General features: G+C 31.7%; 1 protein-coding gene across 1 annotated transcript in view; it reads right to left on the bottom strand.

The window, feature by feature from the left end:
• Dmd (dystrophin) overlaps positions 1-23,461 on the bottom strand; it is a 2,013,932-nt gene that overhangs the window by 1,221,239 nt on the left and 769,232 nt on the right. Inside the window, exons 31-34 of the mRNA XM_013507710.1 lie at positions 15,316-15,426; positions 14,762-14,935; positions 11,262-11,417; positions 4,659-4,829 (exon numbers count right to left, since the gene is read on the bottom strand). Of these exons, the coding sequence (XP_013363164.1) occupies positions 4,659-4,829; positions 11,262-11,417; positions 14,762-14,935; positions 15,316-15,426 (612 nt within the window). The remainder of the gene's footprint in view (positions 1-4,658; positions 4,830-11,261; positions 11,418-14,761; positions 14,936-15,315; positions 15,427-23,461) is intronic.

The raw sequence follows: 23,461 nt of genomic DNA, 5'->3' as shown, positions 1-23,461 counted from the left end.
TTTCCCGGTTTTTTATTACAGCTTTATTGTCAAACTTCACTAGTTTTGATCTTCAAAGGCACATCATCGCAAAGTCAATTCCTGATACTTCATGCACTTCTATAAATTCTCAAACAATCTTTTATATAACATTATCAACTAAGAGTATTAATGAACTTTATTTTCAGTAGTTTTATCGCTGAGTATCCCAAGTGTGATTTCAAGTAAATCTGTTCACTGAGAAACTCACACAGATTCTGAAGGAAGTCAACATATGTTTGCATTGTTGATGGTGAATTTTTCTCTTTTCATTTATGCTTGGAACTGAAAGTCTTCAGTACTCAATGTCTTCATGTTTGTTACTGACACAAAACTTTGTGTTGTTAGAAATGCTGACTATTGAAGCCTTTTAGTGCTATGCCATAAACATGATGATAAAATCTTATTTTACACAAAGATACACAGCAGAGTGTACGAATTTGTTGTCAGTTGGAAAGAATATGATTTTTTTTTTCCAGAGGAAAGCTGCAGAAGGAAATTATTTTCTGAAGAAAATTCTATTCTAATTATATTTAATATTTCAGTTTCCTGGTCGCATTTTAAATCTCAGTTGCTGCATATCATAAAGTTACCTGGCTATTTCTTTAGAAAAATCTAGACTATGAACAAAATTATTTCAGAGTACTTTAAGCTTGTATTTTAATCTTTGATCCTGTTGACAGAATCATTTTCTCTAATGGTGCTTTAGCACTATGTTTTTGTATTGTGTAGAGGCAGAGTGATAGAAATATGGCAAAATAAATAATGATATTGACAAGGATAATATATTATTTGTAATCACTGCATGTTTTGTACACAATCAAAGTTCTAGAAAATTCTATCAGAATATTAGGAAAGTTAAAATTTATCATAATGATTGTGTAATTTGATGCATGTGTCTCATAAATATGCTTACTTTTTGGTTTTGTCTGGTAGGCAATTTGCCGCTGAATTTTTTGCTTCGTTCTTTCTCATTTACCATCTATGTGATATTGTGGACATATTTCTGTACAAATATTTTCTTGCAATTAGTTTCCACTTACTTATTTTTTAATTCATTTTTGATTTCCCAGTTGTGCTATATGTATGTTGCTAAATATTTCTTTCTGTAATTTGGTGCATAATAAATATAACTAAAATAGGGTAAAATAAAAGTGAAAGTATTTAATTTCAGTCAGTATACTTGAAGGGCTTCTATCTGAGAAAGGTCAAATAATCATCTTGAGGGCAACTGAAATTTTGTGTATAAAATTTCGCTGCTGAGACATTCATATGTTTTCTTATAAAAATAGATATAATGTTCTTGGATCAACACAATTGAGAAAAACTCAGTAGAATTAAATGAAACAGTTTAAAAATAATTTGACTGCATATATTCAAATTTTCTTAAGTCAAAATTACTTGAGAGTGATGGACAAATACATTTAATATAGAGCACTTCCAATGATTGAGCAATTTACTTTTAAAACATTTGACACTTATCCTTTAAGATAGCAGATGAGACCTATAGCTAGAATCAAGTTCCCTGTCCACCCTGCAAAGATGTTAATTGAGAATGAACCAAGGAATTAAGAAATCAATCACTGGAAACATCTCCACACTACTCAAGCATTCTCTATGACAAAAAAATCTACAAATGTCTTCAGCATGGTATTTTGTGTATTTTATTAATTTTAGGATGAAATGAATGCAAAAATACCTGATTAGGTAACTTAGTCAATGAATTTATGGGGATGCTGGAATAAAGAATTCGTTTGTGAGCTATTTTAAAGTTTCTTGTAGCCTGATGTACACTGCAAACAGTTTTTCAAATTCCCTTCATACCTGACTCTGCTCCTTTGTGCAACATTATGATAAGATTTGACATTACATTTATAGAGATCCTCCATTGTTATATGCTGGACTGTATATTCCCAAAATTCATATGACAAAGTCCTAATTGCCAGCACCTCAAAGGGTGACCATATTTGGAGAGAGCAATTCTAAGAAGGAATTGTGTTAAAATGAAGTCAAGCTGATGCCTAATCTGATATGACTGGTGCCATTATAAGAGGAGAAATTCAGGATACAAACATGTTCAGAGGGAATACTGTTTAGGGAAAAATCTGATGCTCATTCTGTAAGAAAAAGTGAGAGCTTAGAAGAAACCACCCTTGACACCCTAATCTTAGGCTTCCATCCTCCAGAACTGTGCGAAATTACATTTCTGTTTTTTAGAACACTATTCTGCAGTGGTTAGTTTTGGCAGCCCTCTGATCTAGGCGACCTACTCACTTTGAAAGAAGTAATCATAGATATGACCCTTGGAAATAAGATAACTGGTAACGAAGTCTCGATGGTTTTCATGAATCTCTTCATAGCATTATCATATGTCCCATGTATATTTTACTATATTTAATTATTTAATAGGTCATAAAAATCTTGGAATCTTTTGTTTGTTTTTTCCGTGTACATAAGCTAAGAACTGTCATTACTACGTCATGTATGTTATAAAGAGAAAGGTCACACAGGCCTTTTTTCTGTCTTTTCTAATGATATCAAAGGAGCGTCTGACATGGTTCAGTCCAGGATAATTTCTCCCCAGAATGCATTCTCTCTACTCTTTCTGGTACAGTTTGTTTCCAGCAGGATACAAAGCCACTCAAGTAGATCATATTTTGTCATCCTCCCTGATGGGTAGATAGGGTTATGTGAGTTCTTGCAAATGGAATAAAAGCAGAAATACTGCATGGAGCTTTTATAATGCATCATTAAAAGAGAACTGGTTGTCCTCTACTTTATTAACTTTCTTATCCTGAGCTACAGAAAAGGTGTGTCAGTGGTGGGTAAGCTGGTAATACAAATACAGAGATGATTGCAAAATGATCAACTGAAAATGAGCCAAGCCCTGGGATGATTTTATGTAGCAAGTCTATTTCCCTTACCCTGAACTACTACAAACCTTACATGAATTTTATATATATATATATATATATATATATATATATTCATTGAGCTGCTTTTTCTTGGCTTATTACTTTCACCAGTCCAGCCGGTATCTGAGCATATAATTGTTATTGTAATTTTAATCTAAAAAATCAATGGAGATATAATATATGTTTGAATCATGAGAGGAAATTAAGGCTGATATAACTTTAACCTGTACCCTCTGTGTACTCCTTACTATAATTATCTCATATAATATGTTACTGAAATAATAGCTGTAATTAAAAATCTTAACTCTAACACTTATTTATTCTCAATGGAAACAAAGAGAATGTTAGTTGCTACTATATATTTGAAAATTTTTATACAATAAAAATCCTCTACTATTCACTATTTAAATCTGTGTGAAACTAGATTTTAATTTTATCCCCATTATATGATTCTAAATGCTGTATAATGGACTTACAATTTGTCAAGTTTAGATAATATGGATAGCCATTCTGAATTTAAAATAAAGTACAGATTTCTTAAACAGCTAGTTAATATAGGCAGATGTATGTTAATTTTAAAAAATCAAGAGTGGATATATAGTACTATGACTTTTTAAACCTAAATGGTCCAACGCCTTCATAAACTTTGAGATGGAAACATGTTATTAGTATCAGCTATTTTTTGTAGCACTTTCAAATAATATAGTAGTGAATGAACTGGAAAAAAAGAAGAAAAGAAGATTAAGATATGAGTGCTTTGACCTTAAATTTCTAGGCGACAATAAATGTCTGATTGGCTGGCTTTCAAAGAAAGGAGAGGAATTTACCCTTTGAAGGTGAAAGGCGGGCCTATGCCCTTCTGTAATAGAAATGATAGTCTCTTCACAGATCCCTTGAGATATGTTTTGATTTTGACCTTGACAAATTGCTGAGCTTTCAAGTCCTATTCAGACCAACTGTCCATAGTCACTATGCTCTCGTCCTCTTTGTAGTTGTTGGGTCCTTCTGGGAAGTCTAGGCTTAGGCAAGGTAGGAGAACATAGAACCTTATCTCTGGCTGTCTTTATAATTAATGATTTCCTTCCTTCCTTCCTGTGTTTCTGTCTGTCTGTAACTCAGTAATGTTCTACTACCAAGCATTGTTCCAAATATATATAATATATATATATATATATATATATATATAAATTTTTTGAGACATGGTCTTGCTGAATTGCCTCAACTAGGCTCAAAATTGTGATCCTTCTGTCTAAGCGTCTCAGAGTGCTGGGATACAGGCATGTACCAGCACACCTAGCTGATATATCTTTTCACATTTCTCCTATTTTCTTTGCTTCACTTTGCCTTGCTTTGCCTTTCAGAAAAATGCTTTAGTTAGAAGACAGAGGGAAGTTAGGAAAGGACTCCAGCTGAGGTAACTGGTGGGGGCACATTCAGATACAGGTGTTCAGACAGGCCCTTTGATGTGTTTATTTCTAAGGACTAATGCCAATTAAGCTTTGTAGAGACCTTTGCTAAAGCTAACTATTGGTTTTTTTTGTGGTCTTGAAATACAGCACATGGAGTTAGACTGCATTACTGATGAGTTTTTAAGAAGGGTTAAAATGAACCAAGATAATATTCACAGTTCTATTATTATGGGACATTAAAAGTTCCTTATAAAAAAACATGTAACTATGTGTTTTCATGTATGTTGGAAATAACCTTCAGTAATAAAAGTTTTACCTTTCCCCAGGCAACTTCAGAATCCAAATTACTCGGCATTCCTTCAACTGCTGACCTCTTTGTCAGTTCCATATCTGTAGCTGCCAGCCATTCTGTCACGACATTCATTTCCTTCCGCATCTTACGGGACAATTTTAAGCATTTCTCCAATTGTTGCTTTCTTTCTGTTACCTGAAGGGAATGATAATAAAATGTAATTTGATTTAGTTTTCCATTCATGTTTATTTATAGGTACTTAATTGGAATTTTCACATTACTGCCATTTAAAGAGTATGTTCTTACATGTTTTAACATGATATTTTAGAAAAATTCATAAGATCTTAAAATCATAGTAAATAAAAACAATATAAGTCAGGTGAGGTCATAGTCTAAAATGTGATGTCTTGAATTTCTTGGCATAGAAGAAAAAAGTTATATTTACTTCTCTCTAATCTAAGTAAAGCATAATATGTGGCCAAAGTCTGTAATGATCAGAATGATAAGAATCAAAGGGAACATATATTCCATTTACTATAGAAAACCTAGTGTCAAAAAATGAGCAAGATACTTTATGATTTTCTACATAAAAGTGAAACTTGCTGTTGTCTGTAATGTATCACAATAGAGAAAGTTATTATTTCTGTAGGGGTAATAGTATCCGTGAGCAATGGTTAGAGTGATCAATTTTATTGTCAGTATGTCTTTAAATGCCTTAATTTTGTAAAAAAAAAAAAATGCCAAGCATAGGCCATTTCCTCCTTAACTATAATTTTAATCAAATAAGGGCAAAAACATACTTGCAAATCCAAAATTCTCACTTCGATTAATAAAGGAAAGCAAAACTTCATCCTAGATTGCTTCCTGCTTCAGTGTGCTCAGAGTTTAAAAACAAGACCCTCACAAGCAAATTCTTCCATAAACTCACACAGAGACTGCCCACATTTGTAACTATACACTGCCTTTCCAGATATGCCTATATTTTGTTAAGTTGTTGGTTGTTGGGCTTAATAAAAATGGCTGGTTCTTTTGATAATCAACTTAGAAAAAGCCAGATAAATTTCAAATTGGAAAAACAAGTAATCCTTACCTCATGCCTATGTAAATTACTCTACTAATCTCCTTTCCATTCCTCAAACAAAGAAATGTCTAAGTGCATTTTGTATGCTGTATGAGGTAATAAATGAAAGAAAAACTCGTAAACTGTTACCCGCAAGGCAGAAAATATAACCAGTATAAATTAAAGAATTTGCTCTTATGCTAAGTTTGTTCCTGTTTTGTTATGTTCCTTTGAGTATGTGAAAAAAAAAAAACAAACTTATTTTTCTGTCATGAAAGCTGTGAATCTGAGCATTAGTGTAAATATTTGACACTACACAGGCAGCATGGTGGAGTGTAAGCATATTGGGCTCTGCAATACCCAGTGGAATTTCAACTTGCCTAAGATCCTCAGCAAGATACTTCATTTACCTTAGCTTACACATCTGTTAAATAGAATCATTTTATTTAGCACATTGTAAGGGCTTTTGTTAGGGTAAAAGCACAAAAAAATTTAGATAGCTTTACATATCGTAACAGTTCAGTACTTTCTTTTATACCATTATTTCCTTCCAGGGAGGATCCAGAGTAACTGTACCTGAAGGTAGATGGCAAAAGTCTTATTGCCATTTATTTTATTACTTTACTGGTAAAGAAAAATATCAAAAACATAAGTATTTTGCTAAGCCATATGAGAAATAGAGTTCAAATTAACCTCAACTGCAAGGAAATTGGTTAAAACAGTAGCACAAGCGCATGCCTTTCATGTGCCTCTTATCCTGTGTATAGTAAAGAGCACTGACTACACACTCATGAACATATATACATCTACACGTACATACATAACACAGGCAAAAGAAGTATCTATCCATAACCATGAAAGGACACCAAAACCCCCGATATAAATTTCTAATTTTGAATGAATTCCTTCATTCTCTTTAAGAGAAATGTGTACACAAGAAATGTTTAGTTGTAGAGACTGGTAATCCAGTTCTGCTTACAGATTTTCACTTCTATTTTTCCATTAAGGAAAGCAAATGCTTCTGCCCTTTTGAATGTAAGAATTTTATGTGTATGTGTGAGAAAAAAGAAATACACCTTATGGTGCGTTTCTCTGCGAAGCTATTTTTCTATTTACCGTTAGTAAAAAAGGCTCCTGGATTCAATATTTCAAGGAAATTCTATCTTCCCAGAGCTAATGCATTATTGATTTTATTTATTTATATTTTGTTTATATCCATTTTAACAGTTTCTTAAAAGACAGCAGACACTGCCACCTTAAGGAAAATTGAGTGTTACAACTTTTGTGTATGTGGGGAATATGCACATTTGAAAGAGTGCCACCTGCAGCAAACCGTTCCAGTAGTCATTGTTTTCTGACCCCTTACAACCGTGTTTTGGGGAGGATAAGTATTCCTATCCATGTATATTTCCTTAAAAGATGAGGCACTGATAAGCCAGAAAAGGAATTATAGGTATTATTTCATGGGTGACAAATATGACATATGTCAATAAAATTAACTATACTTTGACAAAGAAACTATTCCATTTTTATCCATTGAACAATTAAGCTGAGTTGTTGATATTTAAAATAAGAAAATCATGTACTGTAAGGTACTATGGAACAAATGGTGCCTAAAGGCCACATTACTGTTTTAAGTCTCTATATCTAGTCTTCAGGAAGTAATTAAGATTGAGCGAGGTAGTAAGTGTGAGACTCTACTAGGATGGAGACTCTGCACCAAGAGGAATTGAACAGTGATCTCTTTTTTTTTGCCACCAAGTGAAGATATTGTGAAAAGGCAGCCAATTGCAAGCCTGGAAGACTTCTCCTCAGGGAGTGAAGAGGCTTAGACCTTGGTCTTGAACTTTCAGACTTAAAAACTATGAGAAATAAATTTTTAGTTTTTGATCCACCAAGTCTATCAGGTTTAGCTATGTCAGCCTGAGCTGATACTACAAAAATGTAACATGGTGAATTAAGGCAAATACAACAACATAAATTCGAAAATGGATTAAAACTGAAGCGTTTATCTTTTATAAAAAGAAATCACATATTGCCTTTGCTTTTGTAAAAGAAACGGACAATGTTGAAGATGCCGTGAAGGTCAATATGCAGTCAATTATTTTTTCTCTGCCAAGGAATATGTGACTTACACTGTACATACCTATACATGATCCCTTAATCATTAATATTTCTAAAGTTATATTTTATTAAAAAAATTTCTAACATATAATTTTGCTATATTCTGGCATGGTATTAAATCATGGTTTCTTAGTAATCCTTTTATTTTGCTTTTATGATATTACTAAGAACCTTTGATTTGCTTTAATAAACAAACTCTCACATATGTACTTCCAGGGATAAATAGGGATTTATATCATTATGAGAGTCATTTAATTCTTAATAATAACCAATTTAGGGCATTTATCATCTTCTAATATCACTTTTACTGCTTTAAAGTCTAACCAGTTTATTCTACATTATTTTATGTCAAATTTACTCTTGCAAAGGCAAATATTTTCTGGAAATTCTTTATGGAACAGACAATAATTTATATTTAAATATGTAAACTGAGAGTGTCACTTTTCCCAAAATGCTTTTTTAATAAGAAAGAGATACTCATTCGTATATAACTTTAGCAGAGGACACACTGCTGGAAGTATACAGAGTTGAACATAAAGAGAATTGGTATTCATAAATTGAATAAATTGTACCATTACGGTTAATCTTAGAGATTATTTGATTTCCAATTGATTAGAGACTAGAGATTATTCTGTCTTCCAAAATTTACTGCAAATGTGGAAAAAACTGTCACCTGTGAAAATTGATAAATACTGGAATGAGACATCAAATGTAGATATCTTTTCTCCCTGGTGTGACCTCCAACATAAGGACAGATTTGTCTAGAAGGGCATGAGGGGGTCTTATTCAAAAGAACCTTGTTGGACTAAGCAAACAGTTGAAAGGTATCATCTATCAAAATTATAATCATCTTTGCTATTGGTCAAGTATCAGTGTTCCTTATCTTTGCAAAAATATGAGAACATTTTGTTATATGATGACAGCAAAAATATATCAAAATAAAACAATAATTATATTTCAGATTTATATTTAAATCTAAAATTTATTTTCAGGGACAAGCAATCGACAATTAATAGCTTGAAACCATATTCATCAATCTACTTTCAAGATGAAATATTAGAAATCTGCCTATGCATGGTTACTTCTCAAATACAGACAAAGATTTACATTTGTTTGTGAAATGAGGTGGCAATTTTCCAATGATTTTACATTCAGTAAAGTTAGAAAATAGACTTGTGAAAATGTAACTTTCCATCCCCATGGGGCTCAGCTCAGTCACAATAAAATTACACATTTGAAAGTCTAGTCTTGTGCCAGGGATATAGCTCAGTGACACAGTGCCTAACTGGCAAGCAAAAGGTCTTGAGTTTGATTCCCAGTGAATGCCCTCCCCCCCAAAAAAAGGGAAAGTCTAGTTTTATGTTTTCCTCATTTGGTCCTCAGGCCAAAAATTTATCCATCACTGATTTATTCTTCTTCACTAAGCATCACAAAAGTAAAACTACCATAAACTAGCTCCACCTTTAGAGACATCACAGTACTTAAATAAGTATTTACTGAGAAATTACCATAAAAACAAATAATACAGAGTAAGTTTAAGAAAATAAGCTCATTATTGAAATTACTAAGAAAATACTCTATCATATACTACATAATGTGAAGGTATTGCAACTTGCATTTTTACATAAATCAATCTTTAACTGACAAAGAGAAGCATAATATATACATATTAATGAAATAATATGATGTTTTGAGTTATGCACATATATACATATTGTGTAATATTAATTCAGGTTAAAATGTCTGTCTTCAGAAACACTTCACTATGGTAAATTTTAGAAGAAATAAATATTATAACTTGAATATTTTACATTTTAACTGAGCACCGGAAATTCTTACCTAAATATCAGAAAACAAAATAATGATAGAGAAAAGGTCAGGTCAGTTTTTAATGTTGACAACTCAAGTTTTTATGATTACTTTTTATAATTAGCAAATTGGAAAGTTTAATTATTTGAGTTTGCAGATGAAATAATCATATACATAAAAATAGAAGGTTTTAAAAAATTATTCAAACTAGTAAAGTCAATAAAGATTTAGATGTGAAAAAAATTCAGTAACATTTCTATACACTAACAAGAAATTTCCAAAGGAAAGCAAGAAAATACCACAGTTATAATAACATAAAAATTGTGCTTGTAATAACTTTTACCAAGGAACTTAAAAAATATATTGAAAAATATATACCCTGATAACATAAATTGATGGAACATATATAAATGTAAAGATATCCTATGATCATAGATTAAGGAGATAATATTGTTAAAATTTTTTATTACCCAAAGTTATCATTAAATTCAATAGGATTCTTATGCAAATTTCAATGATTTTTTTGGGTAAAATAAACTTTTATGTGGAATTAGGAAAGACAAACAGCAAAGTATTGGGCAAAAAGAACAAAGTTAGGATGATCCTACTATCTGACTTCAAAATACAGTACAAAGCTCTAGTAATTTAAATAACATATTACTAGCATTACAACAGACACACAGAATAAAGGAACAGAAAAGAAAGCCCACAAATGAATCTCACATCAACAATTATCTGGTCTTCAAAAAAGATGCCAAGAGTACACAATGGGCAAAGAACAGTCTGTTCAATAAATGGTGCTGAAAAAAAGGGGATTTCAACATGCAAAGGAGTAAAATTACACTTTTATCTTACATTATATAAAAATCAACTCAAAGCAACTTTAGTTAACAGTGAGATAAAATTATTCATGATACACTTATCAGTGCAATGAAAACAAAATCACAGAAAATAGGATTAATTGTCTCTCCATGCTATCTTATTAGACAAGTGGGGTGGATTATGCAAGGCGTTCTTTGGTGCCAAATTCATTGCTCTAAATATGGTCTACCTGGAAGGTGTCAACTCTGTTAGATCAAATATAAATAGATTTCATAGTTTACAATATTTAGCAGTATTCAAATCATTATAATTTAGCCAGGTGTGGTGGTACATGCTTGTAATCCCAGCACTCGGGAGGCTGAGGCAGGATGACCGTTGTGAGTTTGAGACCAGCCCAGGCTACAAAGTGACCTCAAGGCCAGCCTGAACTGGGTAGTGAGACTCTGTCTCAAAAAGAAACACACACACACACACACACAACAACAACAACCACAACAACAAGTGGATTTATGTAATGCAAAGAAGGAAAATTTGGAACAAAGAAGCCCTTTAGAACGCAATGATAGACCAATAAAAATAATCCCTGAACCTCACATAGTTTACAAACTATGAAACTATGAGCACACTCTCATTGATTAATGAATACTACCCATACACACTGCACATGGCTATATGCAAAAAAGAGAGGGGGCGGGAGAAAGAGCATGACAATAATAATGTTTGAGGCCCTAATTATACCTAATTTACACAGATAATTGTCCATAATGCTAAGGAAAGTGCAGCGTAGCATTTTCGGTGTCATATGCTCTCACCTTCGCACCCAACTCATTATAATGCAATTTCAAAGCTGTTACTCTTTCATCAAGCTCTTTGGGGTTTTCTGTCTGCTTTTTCTGTACAATTTGACGTCCCGTTTTTATCACCATTTCCACTTCAGACTTCACTTCACTCAGACTTTTATACAAATTCTAAATTAAAACAAAGAACAAAACATCATAAATCATAACATGTAATAGTGTTAAATTAATTAATATTAGTAACAAAAACAATTAAGGTGTTCATCACCTTATTTCTGTTGCATGTTACCACGTTTATTGGATCAGTATTTGAAGGTATTTTGAATATCTAGTGTTTGCATTTTCTTTTAATATAATATTTCTCCTGTGTACAGACACACAGACCTGTATAACTTGCACCGTATATATTTAGTTTCTTAGTCCAAGATCATAAAGTTCATTTCTATGTGTTATATGATTTCTGTTTTAAGTGCCAGGGTAATATAATTCTAGCTATAAGTTAGGATGAATGAATTCACTCACTCACCAGGTATTTACTGAATATCTAGCATGTACCAGATATTATTGGGTCATTGGAGACTCAGTGATAAGGAAGTTAGGTATGTTCACTGTTGTCTCACAGTGTTTGTAATTTAGTTGGGTGAAACATCTAAATTGTCACATCATAGTTTTAATTATACCCATTATTAGGAAGAGAACAATTTTATATATTTTAGTTTCAACAAATGTATTTTCTTAATTTACTTATCAAAATAGATGACTATTATTTAAAATTACATTATTTTGAAATCACAAAGGACACGTGCTTCTTTAGAGGAGTGGGTTGCTACAACACAGACTTTTGTGGCAAATGTCATAACTTGGGAGTGTAGCTATACTAGCTATTATACCTCCAATGCCCGTAGGCATCATAATTTTGTTTTGTAGCTATTGTACTGGAAAGATGTGTAGTTTATATATGTATATGTACATGCATAAGTGTACCTATATATGTGTATGTACAATGGTTTACATTATATATTGCTACTTGTATTTATTTAGTACAAAATCTGAATTCTAATCACTTATTCCTCTTGAGAGACAAACTTTTTCGTAGGTAATTGTCTTTTAGAATTAGGATAAAATTGGGTTGGTTTTCTCATTTCAGTTTAAAATAAATGTCCATAGCAAAACAACTTTGAAAAGTCTGAGTAATTTTCTGATTAATTAAGGTTACAGTTATAACCTATTTTCACCTTAATATTCTCTTTGATGAATGATGTTAATATCCTTTAATTAATGTTGTGAATTTTCTGAGCTTTTCAAATTATTTTTAGTATATTTTACTTATATCTTAGAAAATGTGTCTAACGTATGAGTACTTGGAAACACTGTAATCCTTTTTTGTTTTGTTGACAACTATGTGAATTCTGCAATCAGAGATACCCAAATGACCTACTCTTTAGACTTAAAAAATTGTCTTACTGATTTGCATTTATTATGAAAGTTCGCTGATGGTACTGTCAGCCATTATGGTCATTCCAGTCAATAAACCAAAATATACTTATAACTAAGAAGGAGAATTATTCCTTTTATTTGTGTTCAAATTAGCAAGGCTGCTTTAAGTGAAAAACATCTTCTTGAAGGCAAGGTCATCCTTACCATGTATATCAGAAAGTATTTTAAGTAAGAAAATATACATGAGTTGTGAAGCAAAGATAACCAAGGAAAGACTATTTGAATTGGTCCTCACATTTAAACCAGAAGTAGAAACAATGTACCAGCGTGTCTAACTTTTTCCTTAGTATTAGTACAGATGAGGTTGTTTTCAGCTTACATTTACTGTTAATAAATATTATGAGGTAATATTAAATATTTGTTCCTAGAACAAAATGAACAGTTCTCACTTAGCAAATGTTAGTCGCTGTAATAGTATAATTCGTTAATTTTTGTTTTCGATTAATTTTTAAATTTTTTTCCAGGTGTTCCTACACTTACTTGTCTAATATCAGAAAATCACTGTATATCATTATTTTCAAAACTGCTATTTAGGGGGTAAGAATATTTAAAGTAATTATTCCACTAAAATGTAGCCTAAATGCTCTTTTTTTTAAAAAAAAAAATAAAAGAAGGAAAACATTAAAAAACAGAAAACCATTTACAAAATAGCAAAATAACAATACAAACAATACAGAGTTACAAACAAAGTGGTATGAAATTAACAATGCTTGTTGTATTACATGTTGATATCTTCAAAGTGGTTACTCAGGAAAACAAATAGAGACATGCAATATAGATCAATCAAGGACTCATTAACTCTTTCTTTCAGCAAAGAAATAGAAGACAGTAGTTCAACTATGTTAACTATCCTGTATATAGATACATACATAATTTCTCCATTATTGCACAAAATAACTTTGTATTTTTCACAAATAAATATACACAGTTATTTTACAGTGTTTGTTAAAAGAAAGCTTTCCCTTTCATAGTTATGTGAGTGAAGTGTATTTAAAGGGGTCTGTTTTTCGTCTATATTGTTGGATAGATGCAGAAACACCAACTAAATAAATAAACTTCTTCCCTTTTGTTTTAGTAATACTCATTTTATGTGAATTTATAAGCTGAGAGTCCCTACTACCCACAGAATTATAATAGCACTTATATTATTCTAGAAGATACTCTCACACCTCAGCTTTTAAATTGTCAGAGGATCATCTAACGTGGTGAATTTCTACTAACTGTAACCTGGGACACTGCTGGAAAATGCCAAAATTTCATGAATATTTATACTACAGTTTAATTGTATCACTCCTTGATCTTTAATTCTCTGTTGTCTGGTAGCATTTCAGCACTGATGAATGAAAAGTTATCATTATTTACAATTAATAGTACCTAGAATATAATCTTGCTTTATCCCTCAAACTTGTTTGTCTTTAAATTGTCTCAGGTAACCTAAAGAATTAGAGATTACTTCACTTAACAAACATGCCAACACCCATTATTTCTGAAATGTGTATTATTATATGATAGCTACTACACAGTTGTTCTTTTTGATTAAAATACTTTATGCAGGATTTTCATATAAAATGTATTCAAAGTATCATTAAAATAAACTAAGGGTACCCATTTTATATACTACACATTCCTTAGCAGAATTATAGATTCAGCAAGGGTATTTTTTAGGCAGGGTCCCATTGTGTAGTACAGGCTGGCCTTGAGTTCACTATGTAGCCCAGGCTCGCCTTGAACACCCAGTAATCTTCCTGCCTCAGCCTCCAGAGGGCTGAGATTACAAGCATGTGCCATGACATACCTGGTCAAAAAAGGGCATTTTTAGAATAGTTCTTAAATGGCTACTAATTTGGTAAAAATTCTTGTCTCTCAATATGGGCTCAAATTTTTTCATAATCTTCAGTCTATAGAGTATAATATTATAGTTATCTAAAATATTTTTCTATTATAAAAGCATATCATCAAATTCTTCCTAACATAGAAAGTCAAGGGGAAGCTGAATCTTTGCCACGAGAAATACATACCACACAGTGATTTAACTGTGACTGTATTACTTCCTGTTCAACACTCTTTGTTTCCAATGCAGGCAAGTGCATCTTTACTTCATCTAAAATCATCTTACTTTCCTCTAGACGCTGCTCAAAATTAGCTGGTTTCTGAAATAATCGAAACTTCAAAGAGACATCTTGCAATTTTTTCTGGAAAGACAATATAAGGATGCATCAGATTAATTTTGTCTTCTATAACACACCTAATAATATTTTGTTACTAGATTTTCCTTTATTTCTGACATTCTATAGGAATAAAAAAAGGGAACTCCTTTGCCCAATCATAAAACACAAAGAATACACACATTTGAGAGAGGAATTCAATAATTTCTCTTAATGTAATCCTAAGTAAGCTATCGTCAATTAACTTCTTTTATCTTTAACGTGTACACAGCAAAAAAGCCCATAATGATAGGAATCAATTCGAATAATGTCCTCAGTCTCAATTTTACTAATCTCATTGCCTAATATATGAGTATGCTTTAATGTGTGAATAAATCAAGCCACACAGTTTATTCAATAAAACATACCTGTGCAACATCAATTTGAGAAAGAACCCTTTGGGCGGCATCCTTCCCCTGGTTATGTTTCTTCATTTCTTCTAAGCTGATCTCATGACTTGTCAAATCTGACTGGATTTTCTGTTGGTAGAACAACAGCATTAGTTAGCGTACTCTGCAAGTTATTGCAAAGGACAACTCATTTTCCAAGAAGATGGAATTCATGATTTATCTTAAACCATTATTACAATATAGCCTCCTTTAAAGTAACAATAAGTATTTTTTCTACTATAAATTACCAAAAATGAAATGGTTTACTTCTCCCCTATTGGGGTTAGTATGCAGAGGAAATGATCGCTGGGATTTGATGATCATAAACAGCCTCATAGATATATTTTCAGTAGAGAATTTCTTTTTCTACCCACTGTATAAAATTTATATCGCTTTATCTGTAAAGTTACACTCAAATGTGATTGAAAGCAAAATGTTAACTTTTATAAATAAGATGTCTGTGAAGAGACAACATATAAAGAAAAAGTTGAAAGCAGATAAAGTTCCTTATTAACACTCCTTACTTGGTCATTCTACGCCATATTTCAGTTAATTTAAGGAAAACCAGAGATCTGAAAAAGGAAAGATAAACGTCTCAGCTGGCATTGCCTTTGGTCTGATAGGTGCTTCCTACAGATATTAAATTTTGAAATTTAAGTAACTAAAATATTTCTATATTTTCTATAATCAATAAGGACTTTTTGACCAAGTTCTATTCTATACTGTTTTTCCTGGAGAAATAAAAACAAAAAAGACCTGACTGTGTTGTTAGCCAAATGGACCACTTTCATGGTCTCTCATGATTTTTTGGCTTGAAAACTCTCAAGAGGATGGTCCTCTCTGAAGATCTCTGGTATAGTAATAGTCAACTGTTAGCTGGTGCTATAGGGACTTGAAAGCTCAACAGTACTGTCTCTCCAAGATGTCTCCCTCACACGACTAGCAGTTGTTAGCTGACAAATCACCTTTTTGTTAATATGTTTTCCTTCTGTTATCCCTTAAAATAAAATAAAAAAGGAAATATGCAACATCACTTACAATTTATTAACAAACATCCTTTTAAAAAATAACATAAGAACAATACAAACAAAACAGAGTTATAGACAAAGTGGTAGGAAATTAACAACGGTTGTTGTATTGCTTATTGATATCTTCAAAGTGGTTTCTCAAGAAAACAGAGACATACAAGATTGATCAAACAAGTAATCATTAATTGTTCCTTTCTGTAGAGCAATAGAAGACAGTAGTACAACAATGTTAGCTATCCTGTATATACATACTTACATAATTTCCCTTTCTTTCTGTGCTCTTTTCCCACATACCCAGTTGTCCTTTACTCTTGAGCATTTTTCTTTCATTTCACAATGTCTATCATACCTCCTAGTTTTTATTCACTCTTTCAGGTCTTACACTAGTGAGACAATATGATTCTTACACATGCAGGTCTGATTTATTTCACTTATGAGTATGGTCTCTAGTTATGACCATTTCCCTATAAAAGCCTTGAATTTATCCTTCTTTATACCTGAGTAATATTCCATTATATAAAAGGACCACAAGTTTTTTATCCATTCCTCAGTGGATGGACATTTGGGTTAAAAGAACCAGACGTGTGGTATCTGTTGACAGTGACAATGGAGAGGGTACAGGGTGAATTTAAAGGAAACTGACCAAATTTAGGCAGCTACTGTGAAAATTGGGAAAAGAAAGTAATGAAAGAATTAAAAAGATATTGAGACAGAGAGCTGAAATTACACATCCTTAACAGTGTTTGTCTGTACATTTAAAAATGTTTTTATTCCTTCACCAACCAAAGGACAGTAGAGAAGAAAAACAAATATATATTTATCCCTTTAGCTTTTTTATACCAGAAGGTAAGAGCATAGAAAAAAATCATCACCAAAAAGACATTTTGTAAGTTTATGTACCAATAATCAACTTAACATATGCATGTATCATCTTTATTTACAACTGAAGGTATAGGGGCTGGGGATTTAACTCAGTGGCACAGCTCCTGCCTGGCAAGCATAAGGTAGTGAGTTTGATTCCTGGTACTGGGAAAAAAAACAAAAACCAAAAAACAACAACTGAAGGTATAAATGCTGGCATACCAAAGGAAACGTAGATAATAAGTAGTAAAATCATGACCTTTAAAAATTATACTGCATCTTAATCATAATTTAAAAATAAAAGTACTTTCCAGATAGATATTTGTGACACAAAATAGAAATTTAATCATATTTCTTTATTATAGCATTTATTTAGTTAATTCAGTTAACAAGTACTTCGGCATGCACTACTCAACTTCACATGGCAAGAACAGTATTGTGGAGAAATTTGTAAATAATTTTTATTTTAGGCATGAAGAATATAGAGTTATAAGCAGATTACAAGGCACACATATATAGTATATACTTTGCAGAGAAGGGTAATAATTGCTTCTGCTACAACATGGTGATATTACAAGAAATTGGCATAATTTAAACTGCATATGACTTTGAAAAGATTTCAGGCTCTTGGAAGCATATAAACAAAGACTGGGTTTAGGCCATGCAGTGTGTTTGTCCTTGCTTTTATAGAAAGAATGACCAAATGTGAGTAGAGTAATTATTACTACATAAAGAAGGAATTAGCATGAAGGTATTCAGACTTAAGCTGCAGGGCCTCTCATTTGCAAAAGATTGTTTGTTAGCCAAGCATTAAAATTCTTATTATTGTTTCATATTAATTTTTCTTGAAGACTGACCTTTAAAATTCTAGAAGCTTGGTATTACAAAACAAAGTTAATCTAAGTAACAACTGAGACATGAGTCTTAAGATGACAAATTTTATAATCTCCAAAGTGAACCGTACTCCTGTCATGATTCATAAAAATAAAAGCAACTAAATATAAATAAAAGCAAATATAAAATATAAAAATAAAAGCAAATAAAAATTTTTTAAAAATTACCAAATCTCAATCAAAAAGTTAATTTTTATCTGCCAGCAGTGAACATGAAGGACGAAGTAAAACGTGAGAAGAATACTGGACAATTTGAAGACAGTGAGAAACATTTTAGGAAATTTTAAATGTTCATATTGATATCAAGTAGGTAGGCTGTTGAAAAATTTCTATATTGTTAAAATGGTATCATTAAAATTATTAAAATGGAGAAAATAGTTGGATATTAAAAATGAGACTGCATAATAATGTATAAGCCTTTCCAGAAAATTATGACTTGCTTAGCAATGTTCCAATATGATTAGAGAGCAAACATGCTTTATGAGTCAAACAGATTGTACAAAAAAAGAACCTAGTGACAAAAAGTATCGTAAATATTAAAAGTAAACATACAACGTAGCAGAGAAATTCTCAAAATATTTTATTTATTAATAAACAAAGTATATAGCAAAGAAAGATACACGTCTTTGTTCAAATTTTGCTTTTTTGGCCTGAGTATAACACACAAATAGATTTAGGAAAAGGTTTTCAATATATGAAATATATTGATCAATAATAATTCACAATGTGCTTGTAGTTATGACTAATATGGGTATATATTTCCAATGGGTTCTACTTTTGAAAAGTTGCAGAATGTGCAGTATACTTGTATTTATTTTATGATGATTTTACAAATTAACTGCATTATTTTTAATAATTAGTTTTTAATTTTTACTTTGCATGTTTTAATATCTACTTTACTTAAACTCAGGAAAGTATTATTCTCAAACTACATAATTAAAAGATGCTTAGCAATTTAGGGTGGCTTATTATAAAACAAGTAAGTGATTTCCCTCAGTAACATTATATGGAAATTTCTAGACAGAATACATACTACTGTATTTAGAAATTATTCACAAAAATGAAGATTACATCATTTCTGACATTTTAATCAAACAATGAAAGGACATGATGCTGTTAAAGAAACACTGGGGATGGAAAATTTAATCCAAATGAATTTTTTTCCATGCACAGTTACTCAACATAAATTCTCTAAAAGATCTGAAGGATAAACAATTTGAGCTCTATTTCTACCTATTAAAACATCCACCAGGATATGACTGTTAAGTCTTTAAAGAAAACTAATAAATAAACAATAGACCTATTGGCCTGGGTTCATATAAAATCAGTAATTCCAACAGCAACAGTGAAAGAAGTAAATTGAGGCTACTGATAAAGGACGCTCCTGTGCGCTTTAATAAGAGTTTTCAAAACACCATTCTTCAGCAAATCTTACATTTCATCATAAAAGTAAAACTGAAGCAAATTGTATTGCCACAGTATTAGAGAAAATGTAAAGTCTATTTGATAATACAGTAATTATGTCCACAATTAACATTATATATTCAATGTATGAAAGGAGACAATCGAAATGCAAATGACCATTTTTAAAAGACGGCAAAGAAATACCACAAAACATCAATTAAACATAAATGACATTTCCAATATAGCACTTTACAATTAATGGAGCTGAGATCAGGGCTTTTTATCAAGCTTTACCTCATCAGCCCGTTCACATATATCAAATTAATGATAGAAAATGACAAGCAATATTAAACTGAAGATATCTAAAGCATTTAATGAAATAATGAAAACTATCAAATAATTCTTGGAGCTTTTATAATGTCAAAAATGATGATTCTAGGGGCTGGAGATATAGCTCAGTGGCACAGTACCTGCCTGGCAAGCATGAGATAATGAGTTTGATTCCTAGTACCAAAAAAAAAAGAGTCTAGAGAAAATAACTGAAAACATTTAAGAATAAACTATGAAGAAATATTATGTAGAACCATTGATTATTAATGGAGAAGTGTAACACTCTTAGGTTAATAATTTTGAGAAATTATATCCTGAAGTAGGGGAAATGCCCACATATTAAACATACTAAGAAAATTAAAGGAACAAAATACACTATAAGACCTCGGACAATGTGTGCTTTTCAAACATGGGAGCATGCACAAAATGTAAACATGATGATAGGTAAATAATTTTGATAAGTTACAGATTACAATTTCTAATAATTCAGCAAGTGAAAAGCAAAAAATATTGCACAGACTTTTTACTATTGCTCATAAAAACAAAATCCCACAAGCTCATTATATAGTTTATACAGAATTGTACCTAGAAATTAAATTTTAGACCACTTATGACCATATGGTCATATTTAAAGACTCAATCATCAATCAAGTTCGTTAAATGTTCTCTTAAACACAAACACTTGACTTATCTTCCTCATTAGGCAGTTACAACGATCAAATACAATCTTGTGGATACCTTAAAAATATTAGATATGCATATGGTGTAGTCCTTGAAAAATATGTAGTATTTGGAGGAGTATGTATGCCCCATTAACCATTCCTTTTCATTTGAAAAATGTTCCTTTTGGTTTTCTGGCTTGGTTTTGTTTTTCTTTTTGAGATAGGATCTCACTACGTAGTTCAGGCTGGTCTTGACTTCACTATGTAGCCTGCCCAGGCTGGCTTTGGAATCACGGTATCCTCTTGCCTCAGCCTCCTGAATGCTGGGATTACAGGCATGTGCCACCATGCCTAGCTCTAAAAAATTCCATTTTGTACAATCACAATATTTTGGAAGTGTATGCAAAGGCTCCAAACTTTGGTAGTGTCATAAAAACTGCATGACCAAATGCCAAGATGCTGTTAAATTCCACTTAAAGACAGGCCTGGTGACACAACCCTGTAATCCCAGCAGCCTTTAACTTCTGGGGGCCAGCAGAAGCAGGATCACAATTTCAAAAACCACCTAGGCAAATTAGCAATTTAGCAAGATCCAGTATCCAAAAATAATTTTTAAAAGGCTGGGCATATTCATAGGTGCATAGGCCCTGGTTTTAATTCCCAATACTGAGAAAAATAATCCATCTTAAAAATGATTCTCAACAATTATGACAAATTTCATCACCCAGCCATTCCTTTTTCTTTTTCTTTCCGTGTGGTGCCAAGAATTAAACCAAGACACTTATACCAGCTAGATTAGTGTTCTACTGTTAGGCTAGAGCTCTAGCTTCTTCTTAAATTTTATTCTGAGACAGGGTCTTACTGTTTTTCCCAAGCTGGCCTTGAAATTTCAATCCTCCAGCCTCAGCCTCCAGAGTAGCTGGAGAAATAGGCCTGCACCACCACACAGGGCTACCTGTCACATAACTAGTGACTCAACCCATATGGAATTGAATTAATTTATTAAATATTCATTAAAGATCTGCTTGCTCGCTCTGCTTTTTTATAGCTTAACATTAGTAGGAGGAAATGGGGGTGGACAAAGAATAAAAAACATCAAATTAAAGATAAAAAGTTCACATAGAAAAGGCTAAAAAAAAATAAATAAGTTGTGGTATGACCAGCATTATTGGAGAGAGATATTTTGGGTTAATAACTTCTCAATAAGATGTTTAATGATTAAATAACTTTAAGAGAAAAATAGTCAATACTTTGAATCTAAGTTACCTCCAAATATTCAGAGTACTGCCAAGCTACACTATGATCACAGGATGCTGCTGTTAGTCATATCTTACATGTACAATTCATAGAGATATGCCATACCATAATACACTTTTAGAGTTAAGACTTACACTTCTAAGTTCATAATATGAAAAAATGTATATCTTTTATTGTACTTTCTGTGAGCACATAATCATGTGCAGTTTTCTAGCCTACTGTATATTCAAAAACTTGCTTGTGACTATTTCCCACATAATTAAACATTTCAAAATAAAATAAAATTACTCCAAATTGGCAAGCAATATGATATATATAGTAACACATAAGGGGAACATGCAGTATTAGAATAACTTTAAAATGAACTGCACTTGCTTTACCATAATATACTTTGAAGAGCAAAAAGGAAAAAAAAATATTTCTGCTATAGCAGTATGGGGTTTAACACTTGAACTCAAGTCTCTGATTGGTTCCTCATTTTCTTTATTGTTGGTGAAATTATGTAATTATCACATATATTCTTTTTTATTTTTTATTTTAAAGAAAATAGTACAAAAAAAAGGAACAATAGCAAAATACAAACAACGCAAAGAAAGGACATCACATATATTCTAAGAGAATTCCCTAGGCGGGTTTATACTGTCTAATTTATAAATCAGTGAAGAAACCTGTAACATAAACTGTTACAAGTTATTTAGCCATCAGATGTACATATCTGTCCTATAAAAGTCTGTTTTATTCCCGAATGAAATCATAAATTCAATCTGATAGACCAAAATCTGCATTTAGGTGTTTATTCCTTATGCCATTTATTTTCACAGGATGGAATGCTTATAATTGAATATTAACAAATATATATAAAGTGAGTTAAACTTTTATCTTCTTTAAAAAATATAGAAAGACTTCAACTACACTTTTGAAGTTTTGAAAGTTTTTGAAGTTTTCTCCTTGAATAATAACGAGTTTGAGTTCTAAGTCAGTTTATTTTCTTTCTTTTATTTATGCATATAAATGGCAATAAAAATCTGTGGGACAAAAGATATGTACCAGTAAAGCTATGACAATTGATTCTTGGAAACCTCCTGATTCTAGCAATAATCGAAGTAATATGGTCATATTCTCTTTTATAAAATGGAATCATAAACAAATCATGATATGGATAATCTTATCAGTTGCCCACGTTGGGCTGTTCTTTCATATTAGTAACTGAAAAATAAAAATTACTGGGAAAGGGAAAATGTGTTGAATTATCTTTGTAATGTTAAGAATTACAGACATGTAAGCAGCTAAGCATGGTTATCAGTGGCTCCTAAAATGATTTAAAGGCACATCAATGTCAATTGGAAAATTAAGACAAATGGAGTTAAAGGAAAATGAAAAAAGAAAACCAAGTAAAGTTTTGCCTCAAATACGCATGTTGAAAACTCTGTTGGTCAAGATTAGTTTATGAAGAATTTCCTAGCTATATTCCAATATTCAAACACTTCTCATGAGAATGAGGGAAAATTAGAGTAGGAGAGGAAGTCCCTCCTACTTTATTATGTGGTCTCCCTCCCACCAAATCTTGACATAGCTAAAAGTAAGCGATTCAGTCAGATTCTGACTTCATTAGTTTGGGGTTTTGTTTTGCTACCAGATCGTAGGCACTAAAATTTAAACTTTGTGCTTCAGTATATTGTCCTAGAAAAAT

Source organism: Chinchilla lanigera, unplaced genomic scaffold (assembly GCF_000276665.1).
Source record: "Chinchilla lanigera isolate Chin_1 unplaced genomic scaffold, ChiLan1.0 scaffold00134, whole genome shotgun sequence".
NCBI lineage: Eukaryota > Metazoa > Chordata > Mammalia > Rodentia > Chinchillidae > Chinchilla > Chinchilla lanigera.
This window is presented reverse-complemented; position numbering and strand designations above follow the sequence as displayed.